Source organism: Protomyctophum bolini (assembly GCF_963924005.1).
Source record: "Protomyctophum bolini genome assembly, chromosome: 1".
Classification (NCBI taxonomy): Eukaryota; Metazoa; Chordata; class Actinopteri; order Myctophiformes; family Myctophidae; genus Protomyctophum; species Protomyctophum bolini.
Window position 1 is genome coordinate 44,233,953 of NC_137862.1, and position 27,415 is coordinate 44,261,367.

At 42.5% G+C, this 27,415-nt stretch overlaps 1 protein-coding gene across 1 annotated transcript in view; it reads right to left on the reverse strand.

Annotated features, from left to right (window-relative positions):
- The window catches only part of LOC308321627 (MAM domain-containing glycosylphosphatidylinositol anchor protein 1-like), a 165,282-nt gene extending 140,948 nt beyond the window's left edge, over window positions 1-24,334 (reverse strand). Inside the window, exon 1 of the mRNA XM_080772615.1 lies at window positions 24,265-24,334. Within this exon, the coding sequence (XP_080628741.1) occupies window positions 24,265-24,331 (67 nt within the window). The 5' untranslated portion in view covers window positions 24,332-24,334. The remainder of the gene's footprint in view (window positions 1-24,264) is intronic.
- Window positions 24,335-27,415: the final 3,081 nt, after the last annotated feature.

Sequence of the window (27,415 nt, forward strand, 5' to 3'; positions counted from 1 at the left end):
GTTTATTCACCCCGAAACGTTATATTGTTATATTGAATATTGATATGCGATTAAAATGTGATTAATTGAGATTAATTTATTATAAGGCTCTAATTAGATTAACATTTTTTATCGAGTCCCAGCCCTATTATTAACTGTTTTATTTTATTTAGTTACTTATAGTAGAGCTTAACAATAATGTTGTCATCTATCTCATCATCTTAAAGAAACGTCTCAAAATGATGTGAGGACATAAAACCCAAAGTTAAATAATGTTGATGCTATTCTCATTCTCATTTGTTATTAGTCAAATAAAAGTGACTTATTGCAGAGAAACAAGTGTTTTTCTTTACAAATCAAAACATTAGCCTAAATTAATGATCATACAGTGGTCTGTGCTGAAAATACTTTAAAAGTTTTAAAAAAGATATCCATTGAATCGTATAGAAAATCATATCGAATCGAATCGTGACCTTAACATCAAAAGTTGAATCGTGGATTAGGCGAATCGTGATAGATATTAGTGTTTTGATGTTATGAGAACAATATACTACCGGGTATCTTATTTTTATTGTGTCTGTCCATCACAGCCATAATATGAAATAGGACTAGTTGGGGCTTATTCATCAAATCAAACTTTATTTATAGAGCACATTTACAAAGACCAGAAGGTCAACCAGTGCTGTGCTGTACACGATCATAACAAGCATACAATCAACACAAACAGTGTATATATATATATATATATGTATTATTGCCGTGTCCTTGCACAATGTAGGTACATGTAGTCCTAAATAAAACTATCATCTAAAGAAGCAAACAATGAACCATTCAGCACCATGGACAGCGCTAAGTGTCCCCATGACAACAACCAACCTTGTCTCTTTGTATCTTTTGTAGCTGCTAGTGTGAACAAAGCATAAGTGTATCTGTCCATGGCTGAGATCCTTTCAGTACCAGGGCCAGTGTCATGCAGATGTAAAAGTTGTAAACCAATTAGGGCCGGGACTAATTGCGATTAATTTAGATTAATTAACTACAGAAAAATGTATCGCGATTAACTACAGATACATTAATCGCACCTTTTTTTCCACTGCGGAACGTTTCTCACTGGGCGCTTTTCTATAGTACTGAAAACTGGAAATAATAAAAAGTCACCCCATTTTGTGTTGCCTAGAACTGGAGGTCTGACAAAAAACAGTAACAATATGAAGTAAGTACAGCTTTGTGATGTCACTGAGATGTACTTTTTTTTTTTTCAGACCTTCAGACCTTTTTCAGACCTTTAAAACATTAAAAAAAGGTTTCTCGCTGTTCTCAGGTTGAATATTGATATGTGATTAAAATGTGATTAATCTAGATTAATTAACTACTCTGATTAATTAGATTTTTTTTTTTAATCGAGTCCCAGCTCTAAAACCAATGCTTCTCAAACATGTTCATGGACCCTCAAATCTTATTTCTATTTGGACTGCATGCGGATAGCCATCTTAAAATAGTTTGTGCCAGGGTTCCTCCATACAAGATTTGTGTTAACATTTTCTAAACATATTAGAGATGGGCTTTTTTTAAATAGCAGATCTTCATACAGCTATATTCAAATAGTCGATGTATATATATATAGCGTTAAAGTAGTTAATACTAGAGGCATAGAGAAAAAAAGGCATAAGAAAATGCTTTGTAGGTTTTTAGTCCATTTTTAAAAGCATGAATGGACTGTGGTGCTCACAGGTGTTCGGGGAGGGCAATCCACAGATGTGGGGCAGTAGAGCGGAAGAAGTTAAAGCGATTTTGATGCTACACTAACTACCATAGTTTTGCTGGGGACCCGCTGAAACCTTCTCGACCCTTGGCCGTTCCACTTTTAGAACACATTTAGGTTGTTTACCTAAATGTGTCCATGGTTCTGAAATAGTAACGATGTTTGAATGGTTGGTTTATAGTGGGAAAAGGGCCGAATCAGAGAACAAAATAGTTCATGGGGAAAACTTCATGGATGCTTCACTACTGTCACCCCCATGACTCTTGTATCTCGGCGGGTAGTTCACACAAACAAAGGTTTTTGTCTCAAGACTATGTTTTCTACCCTGTCCGTCCGTATATGTGTCCGTGTGTGTACAGCTAATCGCAGGTGCCGTTGTCCTAATCGACGTTAAACTGTGCAAACACAGTCACATCGGCCTGTTATTGCACCACCAGGAGGTTATCCTGATCCTGATTGACATAGATTGACTTCTACTATCTGGCCTGGTGGAGACCTGTGCTCCGAGGAGTACATGTTTCTAGTTTATATGTGAACATACAGTAAGAGAACTTCTTGTGTCTCATTAACACTAATGAGGCTCCGCCTCATCATGCATGCACGTTGCGTACGTGCACACACAGTCACACACACACACACACACACACACACACACACACACACACACACACACACACACACACACACAGTTAGAGGGGTAAGCAAAGCAGTGTCCTGGTAAATATGTATTTACAAATGCAAATAAATGAGGGTCAAGACCCCAATTCAAACCGATTTGTTCTTGTAGAGGTAATAGGCAGTTTGTGAATATGTGATGCAAATAAAGACAGATAGGAGCACAGAGATAATGTTGGAAAGAGAGAATAAAAGAGATGGACATGATGGGAGTGACAGAAAGAATGAAAACAGACCAGAAGATAAATTAAATGTATTGGTGCTCTCTACAAGACTGTCTTCCATTTAAACTGTCAGTCAGTGTTGTAGATTAAATAATCTTCCAAAGATGAAGGAATGATGTGTTGAGACTTTATCCAGAAGATTCAGCAGAGTAACAACATACAGAGAGTGAGGAACAGGCCTCCTTGCCTGTTCCAGCAGCCCATCCGGGTGCAAGCCTCCTCTTCTCCATTCTCAGACAGTCCTTATAGTCTTGTCTTAACAGAGATGATATACTGAATGTCCATATAAGGATCTGCGCTAAACATAATGGCGACACACAAATAAGTATACTTTTGCTGACAGCGTGGAGGAGTCAAGTCAGCTGTTAGATTGACAGCTGTAGTTGAATTATACAGAGCACACTGGTGAGCAAAGATGCTGAATGGAAGGCAGAGAAATACAGAATAATGCATATATTTGGCAATCTATTTGGCATTCTAGAATATCCATTACATCAGTCAGTCAGTCTGTCTGTCTGTAAATCAGGAGACCCATGTATTTCAGTGACTCATGCTGTCTAGGGTTGCAACAAACCAATTAATTGATCTATTCTAATCCATTACAAAAAAGAAGTGGTATAATTGATTATTATTAAAGAGAGAGAAAGAGACAGACAGACAGACAGACAGACAGACAGACAGAGGCAGGAAAAGAGAGAGAGAGAGAGAGAGAGAGAGAGAGAGAGAGAGAGAGAGAGAGAGAGAGAGAGAGAGAGAGAGAGAGAGAGAGAGAAAGATAAATACTTTTTTTTTAAACTTTTTATAAAAACCCTGTATTTACAAACTAAAAACGAGACGGCCCATTTTGGTCCACGAGCCATGCATGTGTGCAGCCTGCAGTCATGGCGCCACAAAATAAATCTAAAGTGTGGTTCATTTTAGAATATGCCAAGACAACAGAGAACAAGTAGTGTGTCAAATATGTGACAAGAAATTGGCGTATCACAAGTCGCACTGATACTATAGTATCAGTGCAACACTATACAGAAAATATGAACAGAGGCATTGCTTCTCTACACAGCTCTCTATACAGTATATATTGTGTTTAATTCCTCAATTCCTCCTTTGCTCCGCGAGCCGCATGCGTGCGCCTCGCAATTGCTGCTGTGAGTTTTGTTTTAGTTTACTTATGTTAAGAGAAGTAATGCCTCTGTTCATATTTTCTGTATAGTGTTGCACTGATACTTTTGTGTTTAATTCCTCCTTTGCTCCGCGAGCCGCATGCGTGCACCTCGCAATTGCTGCTGTGCGTTTGATTGAAATATGTATTAACAGTTTGCAGAATTACAGTACATTTCAAGCACAAACTAACCCAGCGCACAGAAGGAACCCAGCGGCACCACCATCATCACACTAGCCACTTTTCAATTTCCAATTCTGCATCAACCCTCTGCAACAGTTTCTTCACTCTGAAAATCTCTTGCATGGTAAAGCATACTTCTGTTAACTTCATATTTTGCCTGGCAGCCTTCACAAAACCCTTTCTATCTGGGAAGTACTTTTCAACTTGAATCAGTCTCATGTTTTTTGTTTTCTGCAAAAACTGTTTCATTTCTGACACCCCATAGACATTTTTATTTTTTACACATGTTTCATCATCACTCACCCAACCACTGATGTCTTTTTTTGCTTCTGTCCCATTTTAACTTTTTGCCTTTCTTTTCTGCCCCACCACCTTTACCCCTTCCTCCTCAGCCCCCATCTCCATGTCAGCTACTTTAGCCCCTCCCGCCTCCACTTGACTGACAGGAGGACTACTGTCCTCTTGGGAACTCATGTCAATCACAGGTTCAGCATTAACCACTTCTCCTTCACCTCCACTGTTTTCCTGCTGGTTATTTTATTTTTTCCCTTCATCTTCACCTGCTTAGTGTGCCCCCCCCCCCCCCCCCCCCATCTTTATTGACATTCTCTGACAACATCTCGGGTTCAACATTTCCTCCTTCATCTTCACCCACCTGCCCAGTACCATCCCCATTAACGTTTCCCATCTCCTTTTCAACATTTTTCCCCCAGGGATTCCTTCCCCTCCCCCCCTGGTAGCATTGCTTGTCCCCTCGCCAGAGTCAACAACCCTCTCTGGACAGGACCTTATCAAGTGCCCTTCCACCCCACAGCCAAAGCACTTTGTATTCAAAATTGTTGACTTTGATCTTAAAGCCTGTAATCAGCTCTTTACTCCTGTTTCTCAAAATCATGAACAGCATTCTCCTGTGAGAAACAACATGTCGCAACTCAGGTGATTTACACCCTGACGGGAGCTTTTTAATCGGCGACACCACCTTCCCAAACTTGGTCAACTCTCTCACTATCAGCTCATCGTCAATGAATGGGGGGACGTTTGACAGAAACACTTTACTCGATGGCATTGCGAGTGGCGTTACTTTCACAAGCGTGCGCTTTACCAGAACGCCACACTCGATCACAGCGTTTGCTTTATTCGACAAAAATCACAACGCCACTATTCATACTGGCAGCAGATTTAACGCCAGCGGGTCCGACTACTTTCGCGACCGCTAAACTAGTCCTCTACAGAACACGGGAAAGCTGGCAAGATCTTAAAGCCATTCTTCCTTGTAAGAGTTGTGAAAGCCATGGCGACGTCGACAGCTGTCAGCGCGCAGCAAACACAAAACCACCAGTTTAAACACTAGACCAGTGCATAACCGCAAAAACCAACACTAGCTAGATAGAAAAGCAAGTATAGACAGAGTATACTGTAGATAGAACAAACACTCCGTAACCTCACTCTGCACCACGCTCCCCACTCACACACATCCGCACGAGAGAGAGAGAGAGAGAGAGAGAGAGAGAGAGAGAGAGGGGCAGGGAGAGAGAGAGGCAAAGAGAGGCAATGCGAGAGACAGAGAGAGAGAGCATTGTTTTATCAGTGAGTTAAAGGCCACCCAGTCCCTCACATATCTCTACAATATAGATAGAACAAACACTCACTCCGTAACCTCACTACGCACCACGCTCCCCACTCACACACATCCGCATGAGAGAGAGAGAGAGAGAGAGAGAGAGAGGAGAGAGAGAGAGAGGGGCAGGGAGAGAGAGAGGCAGGGAGAGGCAATGCGAGAGACAGAGAGAGAGAGGCAAAGAGAGGCAATGCGAGAGAGAGAGAGAGAGAGAGAGACAGAGAGGCAATGCGAGAGAGAGAGAGAGAGACAGAGAGAGAGAGAGAGAGAGCATTGTTTTATCAGTGAGTTAAAGGCCACCCAGTCCCTCACATATCTCTACAATATTAATTACAGTGTTCCACGCTCATGAATAATGGAACAGCTCTATTTAACCATACTACATTATTTAGCAGGAGCTTGGCATGCTGCACAGAACTGATCGATAAGATCCAAGTGTACCCGTGTGTATGTGTGCGTGCATGTGTCTGTGCGTGAGTGCGTGCCTGTCTGCCTGTGTTTGCGCGACTGTGCATATCTCTGTGTGTGTATCTCTGTGTGTGTATCTCTGTGTGTGTGTATGCATGCATGCCTTCAATGTACAGAGTCAAGTCCGTGTTCATTGTAGGGGGGACGAGGATTCACTATTCTCTGCATATCGGGTCGCAACTCGAACAGGGCTCAAGTCGAGTCGGCTCAAGTGAACTTCGCAGCGTTCAACGCGGCAACTCGCCCGCTTTACCTCGCTCAATGGTGTCTCTCGTGGTTTAAGTTCGCATGAGACTCCGTCGCGGTCTAAAACTATAGGGCTAAAGTCCCTCCCTTCGTCGGGCGGAAAACTGTATCGCAACTCTGTCACGGTGCCGGGCAGAGAAGGTGTAGGACCCAAGTGCAGACAGTAGATCCAGGTTTTATTAACAATGCAGGGAAACAGGTAACTGGCACGAGGAAACACAAGAAACTAATACTTCGAACATGTAAGCTCAAAAACAGGACTGAACACAGCGACTACAAACAACGAGAGAACTGGGGCCTATTTCACGAATCTTGGATTAACTAATCCAGGATATAGGCCAAAGCGAGGCTTTTTAAATCCTGATCTTTACAGCCTGGTTTATTCCGTTCCACTAAAGCCAAGCGAGGCTCAGAATTGGCAGATTTGGCGAGCCGGGCTCAGCAAGCCTCGCTTACAAGCGCGTGCACGCATTCCTTGAAAAGCCATGATGCCGATCATAGATTTCTTGAGCGAGACCAATCATGAGCGAGGCGAGCAAATCTGCAGGGAGAGCTGCGGCTTTCACCGTTGAGGAGCAAGAAAATCTTATGATAATGATATACTACGAGGAAGCCAAGGAAATAATAAAAAATAAGGGAAATACAAGCGCCATTAACAAGGCGAGGGAGCGAGCGTGGCACAATATTGCCGACAGATTGAACGCGTAAATTGTAAAGCATATTATATATATAGGCCTATAGTCGAAGACCATAAATATATAATTCAGTGAACCCATAGCCCCGAGTTGTGGAGGGTGAGCTATAGTTCCAAACGAGCTTAAACTTTAAGGGCACTTTCTCGAAATAGCGCACTGAGCTCATTTGTGCAATGCAAACGCCAAACTAATAGGCGAGTGCGCTCCGGATTCGGTACGGTATGGAATTATATCCTACTAATCTACATGTATTGTGCGCCATGAAATGTTACATTACATTAAGTCTGTCTGTCTAACTGTCTGCATGCACTGTAGTGTCACGATTGCATGGCATGGCAATACCGATTTTTCAGAATGTATTATTCCATCATAATTTGAGCCTATAAATGTCTCAAATTTGAAAGCACTATATTTCAAAAACTATGAAACATTTCAAAGATTCCTTTTACACATGTCCACCGTAGGATGAACCTAAATAGGTTTGAATGGGGTGTCTAGGTGTAAGTATGTAGGACTATGGGTGAAACGTTATAATGGTAATATGTTGTAAAACAATGAGTAATGGTAATATTTAGTGGTTTTCACTTTTACAAAAAAATAAAAAAAATAATAATTCTTCTTAACCGTGCACTTGCACGACAGCAAACCTATTCATGGGGAACATTCACCAAAAGCAGCTGATCTACAAGCTCACAAGCTGTCATGATGTTGTGCAGCCTATATATTTTGGTTATTTGATTTTATATAGTGCTTAAATTAGTCCTTTAATGCAGACCGATACAAATAAGGCAACATAAACCCATAATAATTGAATAAATCTGGAAAACATCATTGGTTTGTGATCAGTTTGACTGCTTAATGAACAGTAAAGACATCAGGATTAGGTTAAACCTGGCTGTTAGCCTGGTCCGGAGCAGGCTAAGTCCAAAGCATAAGTTCCCATGGTAACTTATGTAGCATCCCTTTCATGAAACCGAATCAAGCCTCAACATATCCAGGTTAACTGGTTAAGATAATCTGGCAAGATCAACCAGCTTTCATGAAACCGGTTAAGCACTGATCCAGGATATATTAAGCCAGGATATGTGTTAAAGCCCGGCTTAATCTCTAATCCAAGTTTCGTGAAATAGGCCCCTGAACACACAAGGGCATATACATAGACAAGGGATAACTATACACAGGTGAACACCACTGACAATCAACACTGGGATAGGCTGGGGAACTAAGGGGACACAGGTGGAAACACTGGCAATCACAGGACTAGTGAGACAAGACAGGAACAGAACTACAGGAAGGCACAAAACAAGACTACAAAATAAAGGTTGTGAGCTTGAAGACCAGCTATTTTCAAATGGCCGGAAAGTATAGGGCTGACGTGGTTGCTTTGTATAATTAATAATAATACAAATCTACAAAGTAACTAGAAATAGAGTTTTCAAATAATTGTCGTGGAGTAAAAGTATAACCTGCCTCTAAGATGTAGTGGAATAGAAGTAAAAGTACTGACAATTGGAAATACTCCAGGTACCTCAAAATTGGACTTAAGTGCATGCAGTACTTGAATAAATGTACTTTAAACCACACCACATGTATGCGGCCCTGTCGCGCACACACACACGCACGCATGCGCATGCACAGTTGCACACACACACAAGCACAAGGTACACAAGCTTGTTCACACATGGCCAGTGTACTCAGAGAAGAGTATTTTGCTTGTGCGTGCGTGCGTGCGTGCGTGCGTGTAAGCAACAGTAGGTGAACCTCTTCACGATTAATCAGCTCTCTCGCAAGGAAGTGGATGTAAGCAAAAATTCTAAAGAGCTAATTCATAAATAAATCACATAGTAAATAATTCAGAAATATATCCCAGTAAATAATTCATGAATAAATCCCAGTAAATAATTCATAAATAAATCACACAGTAAATAATAGTTGTTTGTGTTGCTAGTGACAGGAGAAAAGAAGGCATGGGAGCTGGGTGTGTGTGTGTGTGTGTGTGTGTGTGTGTGTGTGTGTGTGTGTGTGTGCACGTGTGTGTGCGTGCGTGTGTGTGTGTGTGTGTGTGTGTGTGTGTGTGTGTGTGTGTGTGTGTGTGTGTGTGGCGGGGGGGTTCGGGGTCTGTCGATTTTCTTACATTTATTGCAACCGTACTGTAGGTCGCAGAACTATGAAAACCTGCAAAACTGTCAGTCAGTCAGTCCGTCCGTCCGTCACACCTCGACACACTCTACTGTATGTGGCCGTCTCCATATATGAAGATCACAACACTGACCGCATTAAACCCTGGATAGCCATACATGGAGAAGACTGGATCATCACCTAGATCTGCATATATGGAGCCGGCCATCAACTACATCTGACCTCAAACCTCAAACCCTTAGATCTCCATATGGAGCTGACCTGTTCTGACATTCCATATGTCGATGGTTTCCCACCCATCCTTCCTTTTCGATGTCTCCCTTTTGACTGATACCTGTCCATTCAAACTCAAGACAGGCCCGCCCCAAAGTTATTAGCGTAGCCGCGCCCAGCACACGGCCAGAACTATACGATGAACTATACAAAATACAAAATACCCAATTATGACCTACCAGGGTCCTAATTGGGCTGGCCTTACTAATTATCACATATTTTACACCCTACCCGGCCCCCGAAAAAAGTCTATATTTGGGCATTGCCAGACCTGTTGTTTCAGCTTCTCGCCCTCAGGGTTGTCTTACTGGTAGTAACTAGTCCAAACCCATTAGGAGAAATGACAATATTATTTTTTTCTTTCTTTTGCTAAATGTGGCGAATTTGGTTTAGTGCATTTGTGAGTACATTTCACCCAGGTGAAGGAGAGTCCGGGCTCTTTCCTCCATCATCTCAAATTCCTAACATTTTGAGCACGGAATATCTGCCCTCTAATTTTGAGCACGGAATATCTGCCCTCAAATTTTGAGCAAGGAATATCTGCCACTTATATATGTGGGTGTCCCATGTGGCACACCCATTATGTCATGTTTTGCATGATCACCTCAATCTGAGCTTCAATTCCAATAGAAAAAAAACATTTAGATTGTCGCTAAAGATAGACTGGAAGGAGGAAAATAATCATTGTCACCACGGTGGAAGCAAATCGTTGCTAGGCGACGATGATGCCAAGAGACGGTCAAAATTATTAAGCATAATAAACTAAGGACTCATTCGATCTCAGGCGATAAATTTAACTCACCCATATCGTTCTTGGCAAAAAAAAGGAGTTAAGTGTGTCTGTGAGTTTTATAGAAATGGGACCAATGAGTTAGCAAGAATGCAATTTTCCTCCTCAGTCCCTGGCATAGGTATAGCAAATACCAAAATACCACAGAACATAATACAATAAAGGACCCTGTGACACACACCACTCACACTTCAACAGAGTGGACAGTAAAGAACCCAGCTGAGGGCAGCACTAAGCTGAAAACCTAATTTCCCCTGCGGGATGAAATAGGTCTAATAATTATTATTTATAATCTGTCACACGCACGCACACACGCACGCATGCACGTCGCACACACGCGAGCACACACACACACACACACACACACACATACACACACACACAGAGAGAGCCTCTCCTGTTGCAGATCTCTTCTTGTCCTTGCGTGGATTCCAAATCTTTTTCCCAATGACATTCATTTTTAATAGAGAACTTGGCATGTGCAAAGATCCATTTGACTGTGTTAATTAACAACGCTAATTAGCTTGTGATACTCTGCTCCCACCGACTGTAATCCCCCCAAAAAAACATTCTTTAGCAACTATGTTAGCAATGTTAGCAAGCAGGATCGTACTGGTTTTAATCGTAATGTTGGAACTAGGTTAAACTTCTCTTCTCTTTTCTTTTGACTCAAAATGTGTACAGTACACTACATGTTTCTCATCTGATGTCCAGGATATGTTCGAACTTCGAACCACCAAATGATCAAATCAAATCAAATCAAACTTCATTGATATGCAGTACACATTTCCAACGGTCAAAATTCGACCAAAGTGCTGAACAAGGCAAAGCAATTCAAAGCAGATGATGTCATGATGTCAATAAGAACTTCTGATGGGCAGTGTCAGAACTTGTTGTGGTCGCTCCTGCACACCTAGATGTCCTGACTGTCCCAACTAGTTCAGGATTGGTCAGACATTGGGTGGGCGTGATATATTTAGTTTTGTTTCCGCATTCAGCCAAGGGTTCATGGTTAAATTTACTATGGATTTACATCACCTTATAGCTAAAGTGGTTAATGGAAGAAATGGAATTATTACATAGGGTGTTCTATTTACAACAATGTATATTTTTAAAACAAAGCAATACTGCCTCATCAAAGTTGGTGTTGTGACTTTATATATTGTTAATTGCTTACATGAGAGGGAGAGGTGGTGGAGGTAGCTGCTTTAGCAGACAGTTTAAGGGTCCAATGGAGTTAAGAGTGTTTTTTACTACTTTCCATTGGTTCGAAACAACACACAGATGTAAAGCTAATAGCACTAATTTATGAAAACAAAAAACAAAAAAATGGAGTTAGGAGGTTTCCTCCCGACAGCAACGATTAGGAAATAACATAGCTGTCATGCAGAGATGGGAAAAATATATAAAGAGTTCTTCTTTGGCCTTGGTCCAGCTATTTGCAAGATGGCTGGACCCCCCCCCCCCACACACACACACACACACCACACACACACACACACACACACACGCACACGCACACGCACACGCACACGCACACACACACACACACACACAAACATGAATTCTTGTTCTGCCTTCGGTTGAATGACAATAGACCACAGAGAAAAATGAAAATCTTGTATTTCCAAAACCGTTCCTTTATTTATTATTATTATTTAACACTTTTAAAATACTGAAGCTGCTTATTCCCTTACTTCTGCGTGTCACTGTGTATGTTATATTTACAGGGAAAACTAAGAGATAAGAGGTTTCTGCCCAACAGCAAGGAACAAATATAACAAATGGACTCATTAATGTCAGAATGTATAAAACCCCAAAAAGCAAGAAGTTCAGAATTTTGAATTCTGCAGCAAGTGAAGGCTGTTAAAAAGTTCTTTAAAGCAGTTTGTATTGACACTTGACAGCCACTCTACAAGTTCCCAAACAATGTCTGCCAGTCTTACTTTGAGCGGCACAGTCTGTCAGTGTCTGTCTGGCTGCCTGCTTGGCTGCCTGGCTGCCTGCCTGGCTGCCTGCCTGCCAGGCTGCCTGCCCGCCTGCCCGCCTGCTTGGCTGCCTGTCTGCCTGTCTGCCTGCCCGCCCGCCCGCCCGCCCGCCCGCCTGCTACTGTACTTGGTCTGCTCCTTTTTCTCTCTACTCTACAACAAACCTCTTCCCCCGAAAATAGCTGATCTACAAGCTCATAACACAGAATAGTGGCTATGGCTACCAGTTCACACCTGAAGCTGTGTGGGAGATGTGTTGTCTTCTCCAGAACACACTGACTGCCACCTTACATAATATTAACATACTAACAGTGTCTTCAGACTAGGACTTAAGTCTAAGATGTAGGGCAGGCTACAGCGAGAAAGTGCCTGCATGTGTGTCCTCCAAAACGAATGAAACAATCTCACATGCAACAGCGACCATCAGTCATCCAACGTGTTCCCCTCTGGCTCAAACTCTTTCCAAGAAAAGGTCTCTGGATTGAATTTCCACAAATCATCTCGCCTATACCGCATCACTCATGATGCCACAAACTATACAGCTCTCTTCTTCCCCATCCCTTCTGTGTGGTCCTCTTTCTAACTATACAGCTCTCTTCTTCACCATCCCTTCTGTGTGCTCCTCTTTCTACCGTGTCCATTGAGGTGAACTGCACGCCGTCACAGCTAGTGAAGGCTGTTAAAAAGTTCTTTAAAGCAGTTTGTATTGACACTTGACAGCCACTCTACAAGTTCCCAAACAATGTCTGCCAGTCTTACTTTGAGCGGCACAGTCTGTCAGTGTCTGTCTGGCTGCCTGCTTGGCTGCCTGGCTGCCTGCCTGGCTGCCTGCCTGCCCGGCTGCCTGCCTGCCCGGCTGCCTGCCTGGCTGCCTGCCTGCCTGGCAGTCAGTATTTGGAAAACAGTTCACGATTGATCATGTCCCAAACAGGAGGGTAGGAGGCTCTCACTGCCCTCTAGTGGTAGGAGGCGCTCGCTGCCCACAGGTAATAAGGTAGCTAATAAGGTATAGACGAATTCAGAAACGGGTCTCATGGTCGCAGCTTACGTATTTCCTGTAGGCGGAGCCGACATAGCTGCGGGGTAAACCTGCACCTCTTCTACTACAGTGAAATGGTAGAGTGACTGATGACGTCTGCCTCAAACGTTACTCTTTTACCTGCTTTTTACTGACACTAACATTACAAAGATGCCCAGAACATTGGGATAAACCTGTGTAGTTTATGACTGCTTCAACAGTAGTGGCAACATTCCAAAAAGAAAATAAATGTCAAAATATCCAATCTTTCTGTTTTATGAACACAAGGCTGCTGTATTTTATACCTCATACTAAGCATTTAAAGTATGAGGTATAAAGTACAGCATCCTTGTGTTTATAAAACAGAAAGATTGGGTATTGGGTAAGACTGACGTTATATATCTTTCAGGACATTTCACTTTGCCATTACTCTATGGCTCTGGTCTCAGCCACCATGGTGGATATTTTGACATTCCGTTTTTTTTTATGTTGCCACTACTGTTGGAGCAGCCATAAACTACACAGGTTCATCCCGATGTTCTGGGCATCTTTGTAATTTTAGTGTCAGTAAAAAGCAGGTAAAGGAGTAATGTTTGAGCAGACTAACATCAGTCACTCTACCATTCAATGTAGTAGAAGACATGCAGGTTTACCCCGCAGCTATGTCGGCTCCACCTACAGGAAATACGTAAGCTGCAACCATGAGAATCTGAATCATCTGAATTCGTCTATACTAGGTAGATGACCCCTAGCTGTTTAAAGACACATGCACATAACCCCTGAAGAGAATCACCTATATGGGCACTCAGGTGGCGCAGTGTGTGCGTGCGTGCGTGCCTATTCTGCAGCACAACAATAAGGGACACACAACCACAGCTCATAAGGTCACCTGTTGCCCCTGTTCAAACATATAGCATGTGCTACATGTAACCTCAACCTGGAGATACATGACTGTCTCATGTCTCTGCTGTGAGTGCCTGCGTGCCACATTGCCCATGCACCTCCCTGTCATTGTGCCCAGCACCCTGTGGCCTCCACCTGCCTCAGAGAGTCATGCACCTCCCTGTCATTGTGCCCAGCACCCTGTGGCCTCCACCTGCCTCAGAGAGTCATGCACCTCCCTGTCAGTGTGCCCAGCACCCTGTGGCCTCCACCTGCCTCAGAGAGTCACTGAAGGAAGGGAATGTGTTAAAGCTTCACAGGAGGGGGTCCGGCTAGCCTCTCGCCCCAGGAAGGGGGGCTAGACTAAACTATGGTCAACACATCACAGTAGTCACAGGCCTATGACCCTAACACTGACCTGGAGGTTAATAGAAACATGGTCAGGGTTTAATACCCACTCAGACACAGTGAAAGGATAATCAGAGAGAAGAGAGGAAAGGAGAGGAGAGGATATATCGTGTTATCAAAGGAGAAACGTGTGCCGTGGAACGAACGAGTTGAGCAAAGCAATAGGCAAAGGGGTTAGGTGTGCGTGTGCGTGTGTGTGCGCGTGCGCGTGCGCGCGTTGCGTGCTTGCGTGCGTGCGTGTGTGTACTTGTGTGCTACTAATGCACACAAGTACACTGCTTACATTTTTTTTATCTGCATTGATTCTTTTCCTATTCTTTCTGAAGCAAAAAGAAAGGATGAGACTGCAGCACCTTCCTGTTTCAAATAGAATGCTAAATGTTTCAACCTTATAGGTCTTCATGAGACCTATATCAATCAATGTTTAAACCAGTGTGCGCCTGCGGATGTTTTAACCTTCTATTAAATGCCTCGATATCCTGAACCTGGCCTAAACAGTGGTATGTATAGAGATGTCCGCATGATCTCCTATTTGATACCTTCCTGTTTCAACCTGGAGATACAACCACGCCCTCGAGTCCAAGGATCTCAAAAATGTCCCCAGGAGTTTCTTTGTGTTATCTTTTTAGCTTTAATGTCGTACTGCTTTTTGATTGATTTAATAGTTTATTTGAAATGTAAAAACAAGCAACAGAGTACAGTCAAACACTTATTCCAAAAGGGATAGTACCAAAAAAGTGTTTGCTGTCTTGATTCCATTTAGGCCATATGTATAAGACCCTGTGCTATTTACATTTGTGGCCAATAAAGTATTCAATCAATCAATCAACCAACCTGCATTGTTCTGCATATACTGCACACCTCCCTGCATGGCACAACATACTAGACCGGGACCAATGCAGTTTTCTGATCTGGCACTAGAGTGGATACAACTTTGCCTCATCAGGCTGGTGCAAAAAAATCATTACATGGCGGGAACCAAACATGTGCTCCTCCAAAATGATTCTCCCTGACCAAATGAAATAAATCATTTGTTGAATCCGACAGATGTTGCCACTTCACAGACTTTCAACCGGTGAGTCTAAATGGACTAATGGATTTGGCATTCATGTGGGGGAATAAAAAAATGTGTGCGTGCGACGTGCGTGTGTCTGCATGCGTGCACGAGCGTGTGTGCACGCGTGCACGAGCGTGTGCGTGTGTGTGTGCGTGCTTGTACTTGTACACGTACTTGTACTTTTTATCTGCATTGTTTCTTTTCCCATTCTTTCTTAAGTGTGTGTCTCATCAGTTCCTCTGTGTTTGCACAGAAATATAGAATGAAGCATTAAAGACCTTAAGGGTGGGGGGGGTATCTCACCAACACTACGTAGAGCTTCTGTTCTGTTCCTTCCTTCTCCACCCCCACCTCCACCTTCCTGCCTCAGAGCCACCAATGAATTATGGATGCTTATTAGGAAAGGGTGATATTCAGCATCCAAAATAAACTCTGCGGCAAACCCATGAAAGATTCACAAACAAAAACTGCCGACGTTGGTTGAAGAGGAGGTAGTCTTGCGTATAGTCAGACAACTATTCAAAAAATTCTAAATTATATATATATAGAGTCTGGAACTACATCTCCCGAAATCCGAGAGAGGAAGCTGGCCTTTCAGTTCACAAAAATACATTTTTAAAAGTATCATTTTAAGAAATGGTTCTTCTAAACAGCAAGCTATATAAAATGCTTAGCCTAGATGATTTTGATTTATATTAGAATAAATTCACGCGACTGTAAAGACAAAACGGGAGGCAACAGGCCATGTGAGACTAAAGAGGAGATGAAGTCACCAGAGCCTCCATCTGGTAAACCTAAAACACAACCTGGGACCAGAGCCTCCACCTGGTAAACCTAAAACACAACCTGGGACCAGAGCCTCCACCTGGTAAACCTAAAACACAACCTGGGACCAGGGCCTCCACCTGGTAAACCTAAAACACAACCTGGGACCAGGGCCTCCACCTGGTAAACCTAAAACACAACCTGGGACCAGGGCCTCCACCTGGTAAACCTAAAACACAACCTGGGACCAGGGCCTCCACCTGGTAAACCTAAAACACAACCTGGGACCAGAGCCTCCACCTGGTAAACCTAATACACAACCTGGGACCAGAGCCTCCACCTGGTAAACCTAAAACACAACGATGTCTAGAACACTGACCCACAACCATGTCTAGACCACGGGCCCTGACCCTCTTGAGGAGAGACACACGCTGCATGTGCTTCCCAGTGAGTGTGTTTTAAACTGTTGTTGCTGTCTTTGATGTCGTTGTTGTGTGTGCGATGTCATCAAACTTGCGTGAAAGCGGTTGATATTAGTTCACTCAACAACACTCAATGCTGCGCGTGTGCAAAGTCTTACAACAAATGCATGCCTTTTTCAATGATGTGAAGACAAGGCAGGCACACCGACGGCGAGGATCTGACGTGCCCAACTGAGCGTCAGCTCTGAGTCAATAATGTTATGCGTTTGGGAAACTGCCTGCATATCTTTGCACACACAAAGATAAATCCCTCGGGCTGGATAGAATGATATTCAGACTATTATAAACATGGAGTTGTTTATGTAAGGACAGAGGTTGACACTTGCTCTCCCTGAGCACACAGATAAGCCTGCGTGGAAAAATGCCACACGGTTTAACTTGACTTATCTTTAATCACCAATCAACATTCAATCAATGTCATGTGTGTGCTTGGGGACAGAATGACTTTGACGGTTGCACGGTTGTTAGTTTGTAATGTCATTTGGATGAGACAAGTCAATTGTGTTTGCAAGAGCAGATTAGTGACAGAATGTCATGTTAACCATACAGTCCATCCATCCATGCATTATTATTCACAGCCCGAAATTTAGAAAGACAGTGGTGGGAAAAGTACTTTTTGCGTAAGTAAAAGTATCAATACTGCAAGGTAGTATTGATACACTGTTACAAGTGAACGTTCGGTAATCAAAATGTACTCGAGTAAAAGTAAGAAAGTATTAGTACTCATTATGCAGAAACTTTGCAATTGTACAAAATCTTCTGATGTATTTTTTAATTTCATTTTTTCAAACCTAATTGTAGTGGAGTAAAAGAGTAATATATGCCTCTGAGATGTAGTGGAAATAATCCAGTAAAGTAAAAAAATAATAAATAAAATACCTGAAATGTTTACTTAAGTACAGTATTTGACTAAATGTACCTAGTTTACACCACTGACTTCCATATATGTGTGTACTGTACTTACTGACAGACAAGGTTGAAACATGGCATAAATAATCAGGGCCGTAACCATGGCTCAGCAAGCAGACAAAAAACCCTTGCACTCACAATGCCCACTGGTGGGCCATCAGGGTATTGCAAGTGGGCCCCCAAATGATTGGCAAAACACTAAGATTATATTGATAATACCATTATATTTAAACAAGACACTATACGTAAAAACAACAACAGAGTGATACTTTGGCATTGATCCAAGTCGGAACATCAATTGATTGATTGATCATTAAAATAAACATGCTCTGACCCACCAATCCAACCACTTAACACGGCTGCCATGTTAAGTGGTTGGATGGGTGGGCCGCGATTGGGAACCACTGCTTTATAAAACTCTCTCAATCACCTTCCCTGCTTTTCCCTACTGGATGCTGCATGTCTGACAATGCAATAACCATCAAAACGAGACGATCTGAAGTGGTTGTATGTAGCCCTGTCTCAATTATAAATGGTAAATGCTGCATTTATATAGAGCCTTTATCCAAGGTGCTTTACATAGATTGTGCATTACATTCACCCAGTCACACACACACACACACACACACACACATTCATACACCGATGGCGGAGGAAACCATGCAAGGCAACACATCACTATTATCTCAATCGTGATTATCTCACGTCTCCATGTTGAAAAATGTTCATGCATTTTTCTAACATGTTTGGGAAAATAGTGGATAGTGGAACTAGACGATCTATGAGTACATTGGCTATTTTCACTATTTTTAAAACTGTTTGAAAGCAGATTTAATGATTAGATATGTCAGTCATTTCTTTGTATATACAAAGCCAAGCAGGCTGTGTATATACCAGGCAAGCAGAAATGTAATTCACATGTTCTGCTAAAAACATCAAGTCATTGTCAAGTATTCAGTACAGTTTCATGAACGTGAATGCCGCGCTTCACCAAGCTGGCAGCACCACTGTCAGGAAAACAGCCTGTTAAACTGAACACTCCTTCCAGCTGAGGCAACAATCTGGAGCATCTGTGGCAAGACAAGCCACACATGACCTCACACACACAAATACACACACACACACACACGCATGCATGCACGCATGCACGCACGCACGCACGAACGCACACACACACACACACACACACACACACACACGCACACGCACACATACCCCTGAGATAACACAGTCTAAATGGACATCACAGCCGTCCAAAACAGTAACATCAATCAAACACACTTATACAGTTGAACTCCCAGCGGACAGTGAATCGAATCTGTCTCCAACTGTGAGTGCTAAACAGCTCCGAGGTGAGAAAACCCATTTGGAAGCATATCTGCACACAGTGAGCCAGCAAGCCAAACTGCCTGGATCCTCTCCCACTCGTGGCTATACTGCTGCTGCTTTGCTATGTGTGTGATGTTGCAAACCATTTGTTCAATTCGAATGTCCGGTTATTTTACAGCCACTGACATTTTTGGCCTTTTTCAGGAGCAAGAAGCTGTCCAGCACCACTACATATAAGTCGAACGGAGAGTCTAGACTGGTCTTTAAGAGACTTGTCCTACCTCTGCAGAGAGACGGCTATCATTCTTCAGACCACCACAACAGTGAGATCCACTACCTTAATATAAAATATACATAATTATATTGAATGAATTTGAGAGAGATTATTCCCAAAGCAGAGCTAAACTTTACATCACTACAATGGTGCATAATTATCTGCCTCCACCTGGGTCAACATTGTTCTGTACTGTACTGTCACATTAAATAGGAAACATAGAGCAGGCACATCTTCTCTGAACAAAGAGAAAATCTGCCTAAAAACTAAAATACAGTCTGCACACTGCTGTTTGTACAAAGGTTTAGAATGGCAGATACATTTTTTTAACAGATTTCCAATTACAGACAATATGTGCTGCCAACAAAAGAAAATAGAACAATATTGGATCAACATCTGGGACTTCTGCTGCATGACATCTTTGTCTTTTAGGTTCTCCTCATCTTAAACGTTTATGGATCTATCAGGAACCATAACTGATTTAATGAACCTTTCAGTTTCACTGTACAAGCCGTTTAGTCATGCATGGCTTAATCTTTGAGACAATGCTACTGACAGGATCAAGTGGTCAGGAGGTGCACGCACTGACCAAGGATCAACCAGGTATATACTCTTTACCTGACTTTTATCGACATGCTGGATTTCCTATACGCTGTGGTACTGTAGAATATACAGTACAGAACCAAGAGTGAGTCAATCTGTACACTCATGTCAGCACTCTGGACAGCGCCTGTGCGCCTCTGTGGCTTTGTCTATAGAGCACCAAAGGGTGAGGTCAATATCGGTAGAGGGCGCTACATTCACAGGTTCATGTACTGTTGTACATTGTAATCCCCATAGGGGAATTTTACATCGCCTCATATAAAATAAACAAATCATCCCGGCCATTTCACTCTGACTCATATGGATATGAAGAATCAAATGACTGAGGGAAAACGACTGATGTTACTGCTGCTGAATTAGTTACATTTTCGCTAGAAACAGACTGTATGAAATATGACTGACTGACTGTCGTAAACGATACAGAGACACCACCCTGACAATATCACAGAGACAGTTTGTTTATTTTTGGACCACAGTTCTTATATGAGACGATTTTAAGATGACCCCATGTTATTCTCCATATAGAGAAAAACTTCCATGAACATGGGGATGAGCGAGTGAGGTCAGGACTTCGGCGCTCTATGGCCTGGCCAGTGTACACACTTCACAGACAGAGCAACAATTTCCCAGAATTGCACCTTTCTAGTTTTCATTAGCTTTCTTTGTGCACTCTACCAACTTTATACTACATTGAGGAATCATGGTTAGTGTCACAGTGTTATAGTCCACTCCCTGTTGGGGTCACGTGGGGCTGGGCGATATGACGATATATATCGTATATATTCGGCCACTATGTCCATTTCGCCTCAGGGTTTCCTCTGGGTGCCTTCTCTATTCATATATACTCTATGGCCCAGCCACGCTGTGCTGTTATTTCGTAACAAACATGAAGGGAGATGATGGCTGACCCCGCTGACGAGATTCAGAGCGGAGTAACACTAAAGTAACCGCCCATACACTGTTATAAAAGCAGGATTCATGTTGATAAACAAATTGATAAACTGCGTGAGCCACGCATCAGACGCATGTTTTACACAGTTGAGCTTGTCGGTCGGGTGCAAACTTCTTCTAGGTCTTTCCTCTTACCTTGCCAGTTATCCTGCTGCGTGTCTGTCTTAGTGTCTTGTTTTATTGGTCCAAATAAATTATTCCATTTGAAAAGTCCTTAAATCAGCAACAGCTTCCAACAACAACAACAAAAGACGCTAACTTAAGTTGTGATCATCAAAAAGAAAAGGAAAGGAAAAACATCCCCTCGTCCCATACGCACAGCTGGCCATGGAGAGTTGACGACGCGGTCGCATTCTCTCTCACTCTATCGCCTGTAGTCAATTAAACATTGTTAAGCTTCCCAACGTAATAAACAAACTACACTACAACAGTACAACTACAACAACAGAACATTTTGATTCCCTATACAGAGCTTAAAACGGAAACAACTGTGCGGCAGTGAGTGACAAACTGTGACATGAGGTATTTATTTTTTCCTGAAGAAAATGTAATGCAGACACAGGCCTGTACTTCTAAGTTCTGTGTCTGAATGGGAAAGTCTTATTTCTTTATTTTTGCTTTTTAATTGTCATAATAATAATAATAATAATTAATTATTATTATTATATATATTTTATTTTGTATTATTTTTGTACTTGAAAGTGTTCTTTTCCAGTTTTTTGAGTGGTGCAACCAAGTGTCACTGTTGTGTAGCCTAACACACAGACAGAGGCCAGGGAGGAGAGCTTGTACAGTACAGTACAGTACAGTACAGTACAGTACAGTACAGTACAGTATATATACTCAGCCAGAAAAAAAGCAATCTTTTAGATTAAAAAATCGGTATCGTAAGAAATATGCTATATCGTGAGTATATCGTTATCGTGATAAAAAAATCTATATCGTGATATGAGATTTTGTCATATCGCCCACGCGTGTGTCAAATTTTAAGTCAGTGGGGTGAACGGTTCTCCAGTTACGTGGATTACAGACGTACAGACGTACGTACACATACACACAGAGAGACTTTGTGCATTTATAGTTAGATGAAGTGTTCAAATGGTTGTGAGGCTGTATCAACTATCAACAGATTTAGCATGGTGACCTTTATTTTGACAGAGTAAAGGCCCATGCTCCCCGGCTCAGGAACACCAATTAATGCATACTGCCCAAAGGTTGACGGCCAGTAGGTTTTTTTTTCACAATGCTTCGCAGTGTGACGTCTTGTGAGCTTAGATTGGCTAGATTGGCTATTTTCAAATATTATGTATAAAACCGGTCTTGATTTTGTAATAATAATCTCAATTTGAAAACGACCTTACTGTAGTATAACTAAAGTTCTCAAATAATTGTAGTGGAGTAAAAAGTGCAATATTTGCAGTATAACGTATCAAAAATGAAATAAATACCTAAGAAAAGTACCTCAAAATGTGTATAAAAAGTACATTACTTGAATAAATGCACATAGTTACTTTAGTTACTTTCCACCACTGGTCGTTAGGGGTGTAACGTTACGATACAGTACATTTTGAATTATTTGCTATATTGGTCTATATATTCTAAATGTGTGGAATCTCTGTTCATGTGTGTGTGTTCAAGTGTGAGTTTGTCCATGTGTGTTCAAATACAATGTTGAATGTACAGTATGTATTTGCCATACGAATCACTGTGTCTATGGTTTACTTACCCATATTAATATATGCATTTATTTGAAAGAAAAAATTACACAAACCTGCACTATCCATCCACATAAAGTTTCACACAGATGCATTTTTGGGCTAAACGGTAACTACTTTACATCATTGAATCATATTGCTATAAATAAACTAATCGTATCGTGATGCGGATGGTGTCGCATCAGGTGTATCGTTACACCTATACTGATCATTATAGCAGTAATAATTCTGAGTGATAACCCGCCAGTCAGTTTTGCAGTTCCACATAATGCGCATGTGGTTCTCAAAGTAGAGTCCGGAGACCCCCAGGGGTCCTTCAGGGGGTTCCACGGGATCACCATGCATTCAAATGATTGATAGTTATAGGAGCCAATCCTTATATGGGTCTTTAACTCCGAGTCTGTATAGGCCCTACACATTTTTGTAAGTAAAATTAACACTGACGATCGGTCTCAGAGATCAAAATGATATGAAATGGGCGTCTGAGGTCTACATAGGGGTCCTTGAAATGAAACCGATAATTGAGAAGCACAGTGTTCTATAACAGACTGCAGCAGTGGACCTAAACAAACTGCTGACATTCAATACCTCCAGTACAAACATGAACTACCTACTCCCATATTATCCTCTCTACAGCTGTTTGCTCTTATACAACAGCAATATTCACTCAATTATGTGAACTCGGTGATATTGAGTGGAACAGTGAACTACAGACAGTAAATACTCGCCCACCTACTGTACTGTATGTCTAACAATGTATAGTCAGACAGGCTGTTATAGACAGTTGAAATGTTATTACATTCCCTATAATGCTATTTACTATATAAGATTTACATATATTTATATTCTAACTTGATTGTGAATTGTCTGTGTGAGAGCATTCCACTAACTCAAACCTATTCAAACATTTCAAATTTGATTAAAACTATACGCAAATCCAGTTATATCATTTGTGTGTGTGTGTGTGTGTGTGTGTGTGTGTGTGTGTGTGTGTGTGTGTGTGTGTGTGTGTGTGTGTGTGCGTGCGTGCGTGCGCACGTGCGTGCGTGCGCCTGCATGTACAGAGGTTAAGAGTCACTTTCTAATGGCTCCGTTTCATTTGTTCCATTATAGAAAACCTGTCTAGAGCAGGCTTTAAATGTCCCTTATTGGAACATTCCACAAATGAAAAGTGAAGGACTTGAAAGGAGATTATGTTATTATCAAGCAACATGCACTGCAGGTGAAAACTACAACTGTTAGGCCTATGCCTCAATATAGGCTATTATTATTATTATGAATTATATTCAATACCCGTTCTCCCCCTCTATCTGCCACTAGGCCTATCTGTCTCTATATCCCTCTATCTGCGACATAAACAACCCGTTAGGCTATATGAGATGCTCAGCCAATATCAGCGCAGAATGACACACCTTCCGTCCAATCACAGTGCTAATATCTGCAGACTCATTCCACCCTCGTCCTCATATGTTGAAGACACAATTATGCCCATAATATTCCCATATTTTGGCATAGTTCGGGCCAATTCTATCCTCAAATTTTGAGGACACAATTACTAAAAGTATTTTGAGGACACAATTATGCCAATATTTCGGCGCCAATTCCGTCCTTAATTTTTGAGGACACAATATATTGCTTTCCCTCTTGTTTAATGTGAAGTTGTGACACTTACCATAAACTCCTTGACCCCGTGCATAACGATGGATGATAGAAAATAACAAAATCCATGAAAGTTCCATGTTTCAACTCCGTTCTGTCATAACCTGGAGAGACAGACAGGGAATAAAAACTTAAACTTTGATGTGCACGGAAATCATTTCAGGTTCGTTTCCATCGCCAACATTTACACGACACACACGCACACGCGCGCACACACACACACACACACACGCATACACACGCACACACGCACACATGGAGCCTATATAACGTTTACAACCATGCATGCAGTCCAGCGGATTGGAGCTTTCTGCTTGACAGGATTGTCTGCTTGTCAGGATTGTCTAAAAGTAATTGGTGTATAGAGGATATATACTACAATCTGAGCCACTGTTTGATTGTAAAGCCTGCAACCAATAAAAGGCAGGATGAGAGAAAACTAACGATTCGGACCGTGCTGTTTTTCACTCTTTGGTTTCATTTGATTTCTCCAATGGCTTTGCGTGTGAAAGGTCAACTTGTTCATTATTTTCATATAGTCTACATTCCATCATTGATCGCACTGTGCACACTATAGGCCCATGCAGCAGATATGAGCACAAGAAATACCCAAAAGCAGCAATGCCAAATCTAAAGTCAATTCAGGCTAATTTAGTTGATCTGACGACCTCCACCTGCACGCGTGATGAGAATGAGATCTGTTCCACCGCGTAAATGGTTTATAGCGGGGTCTGTCTGTCTGTCTGTCTGTCTGTCTGTCTGTGTGGGTTGATGTTGTGCCATGCTTTTTAACCAAACTGCAATGATATACTCGATCATGCAATATTAATACAATTATGAGAAATAATAAATGGGCTCTATGGTGTGGTCTAATAAGCCCAGCAGCTTATTGCCCGGAGGAAGCTCTGGGAGATCAGCTACAAACAGCGGAGGCTATTATTTTAGGCCTATAGGCTTAGCTATAGGTTTGATCGTGATAAAACTATAGTGTTGTTTAGAAGAAAGAGACTCAAAGTGAATTGCTACTGATATCAACACTGACCTATGCTGGGAAAAGGCTACATGTTAAACTTAGATCTGTATAGGAATCCTAATCCTATAATATGGGTAGCCTATACATTTGAATTATGATTTAAAATATTGCAACTCAACGGGCAACAGCAGATATCACTTGCAAACTAAAACAATAGCCATTTTTGTGTAAAGTATTCCAAGTGCACACAAACAATATAGTGTCCACTGACTGTCCAGGGTTAAAGATTGGAAGGTGTGCTGGTATCCAGTGGTTCTCAAAGTGGGGTCCGGGGACCCCCAGGGGTCCTTGAAGGGGTTCCAGGCGAGGGGGTGCCAAAATAAATGAGTTAATAGCCTATAATAATATCTATCAAAATGAGTTTAACCATTAAACTACAAAAGGCTATTTGAAAATAGCCAATGTATGTTGTGAGCTTAATGTATAGATATGCTATTTCCAAAAGCTCTTTGGAAGGGGGGGGTGAACCATTTTAATTTGAATGTTTTTTGAAACATTTTAACAACACGTATGGTTTACTGTCACAGATATATTCATAGGGGGTCCGCCGGGCGGCGGGCCTATACATAATCATTTGGGAGACCTTTAAAAAGCACTGATATGGTGATGTCCGATAGGTATAGGGCAGGCTACCTTGCTCTGAGGTAGCGTCCTTGGCTCAGCCTCGTGGCGGGCGCTGCGCTGCGCTGAGCTGCGCTGCGATGCGCGGAGCCTGCGTGGCTCCTCCGCTCTCCGCGACTCACCGGTTAATATCCGCACGACTCACCGCAAAACGAACGAGGGAAAAAATAAGAAATGAAAGAAAGCAACAAAACAAAATAGGAAAAATAAAACCAGTGCTGAAAAGTTATATCCTCCCCTCGTCGCGGCGTCCAGTCGTCTAAAATAACTGAGTTTTGTGGGGTTGAATTGGACAGCCAGAGATCTGGTCTTTCTTCGAGCTGTAACTTTTACGCGCAGAGCGAGCAGGGCCGGGCGGTCATCTTTCACACGCTCTTCTCTGCTCTTCTCTGCACGGCTCAAAGTCAAACAAAACAAACAAACACTTGTTTCCCTTCGGACAGAACAAATGACAGACGAGGTCAGTTCGACACACGATATCGTTCACTGCATCGGTATGGCGGGGAGGTTGTAAAAATGTCTTCGTTCGGTCTTTCAGTGAGGATTCTCTCTCCTCTCCTCTGTGTGTGTGTGTGTGTGTGTGTGAGTGGAGGTGACAGTCTAATGAAGCCCGGAGCACAGCCTCCCTCTCTGCTCCTTCAATGATCACACTGTGTGTCTGTAGACGAGATCATCTCCAAGTGACGCTGCTGGCCAAGTGGAGGACGATGTGCGCGGACTAAGAACGACCGCCCCGCTGTGTGTGTGTGTGTGTGTGTGTGTGTGTGTGGTGGAGAGAGAGAGAGGGAAGGGGGGGGGGGGTGTGCGGGGGCGGAGAGAGAGGAGACCCAGTCTCTTTTACACTGAAAAGGTTGTCAAAATACCCCTCCCCTCACTCTGCCGGTGCTAGCTCTCTCTCTCTCTCTCTCTCTCTCTCTCTCTCATATTGAGTTAAAGTCCTCGTCTCGGTCATATCAGGTGTGTAGACACTAGTGGGGCGCGGCGTGGTGCCTTTGAAAGCAAAGGGGAATCACACTTTTACCTTTTCCTTCCCATTTTTTTTATTTTTAATATTTTTTGGGGAAGGTTGTGTTGGGTTGGGGGGGGGGGGGGTCCTCTGGGCGACAGGCTGCCGGTGCCACCACTAGTTGCTAGTGCCAATTAAAGGCACGGAAGGCGCTGTGAAGCAAGACTGACGAGTCTTATCAAGGCTCCATGCTCTCCACCATCCTACATCCCCCTCGGACCAATTATTTAACAGACCAAGAGAATCCAATAAGCAAGGAAAATAGACCGCTTCTCTCTCTCTCTCTCTCTCTCTCTCTCTCTCTCAAAGTGTGTGTGTGTGTGTGTGTGTGTGTGTGTGTGTGTGTGTGTGTGTGTGTGTGCGTGTGACTGCGTGCGCACGTGTGTGTGTGTGTGTGTGTGTGTGTGTGTGTGTGTGTGTGTGTGTGTGTGAGTGTGAGCGAGAGAGTGTGTGTGAGAGAGAGAGTTTATCACTCACTCCATCATTTTCCCACGGAGCGCTAGC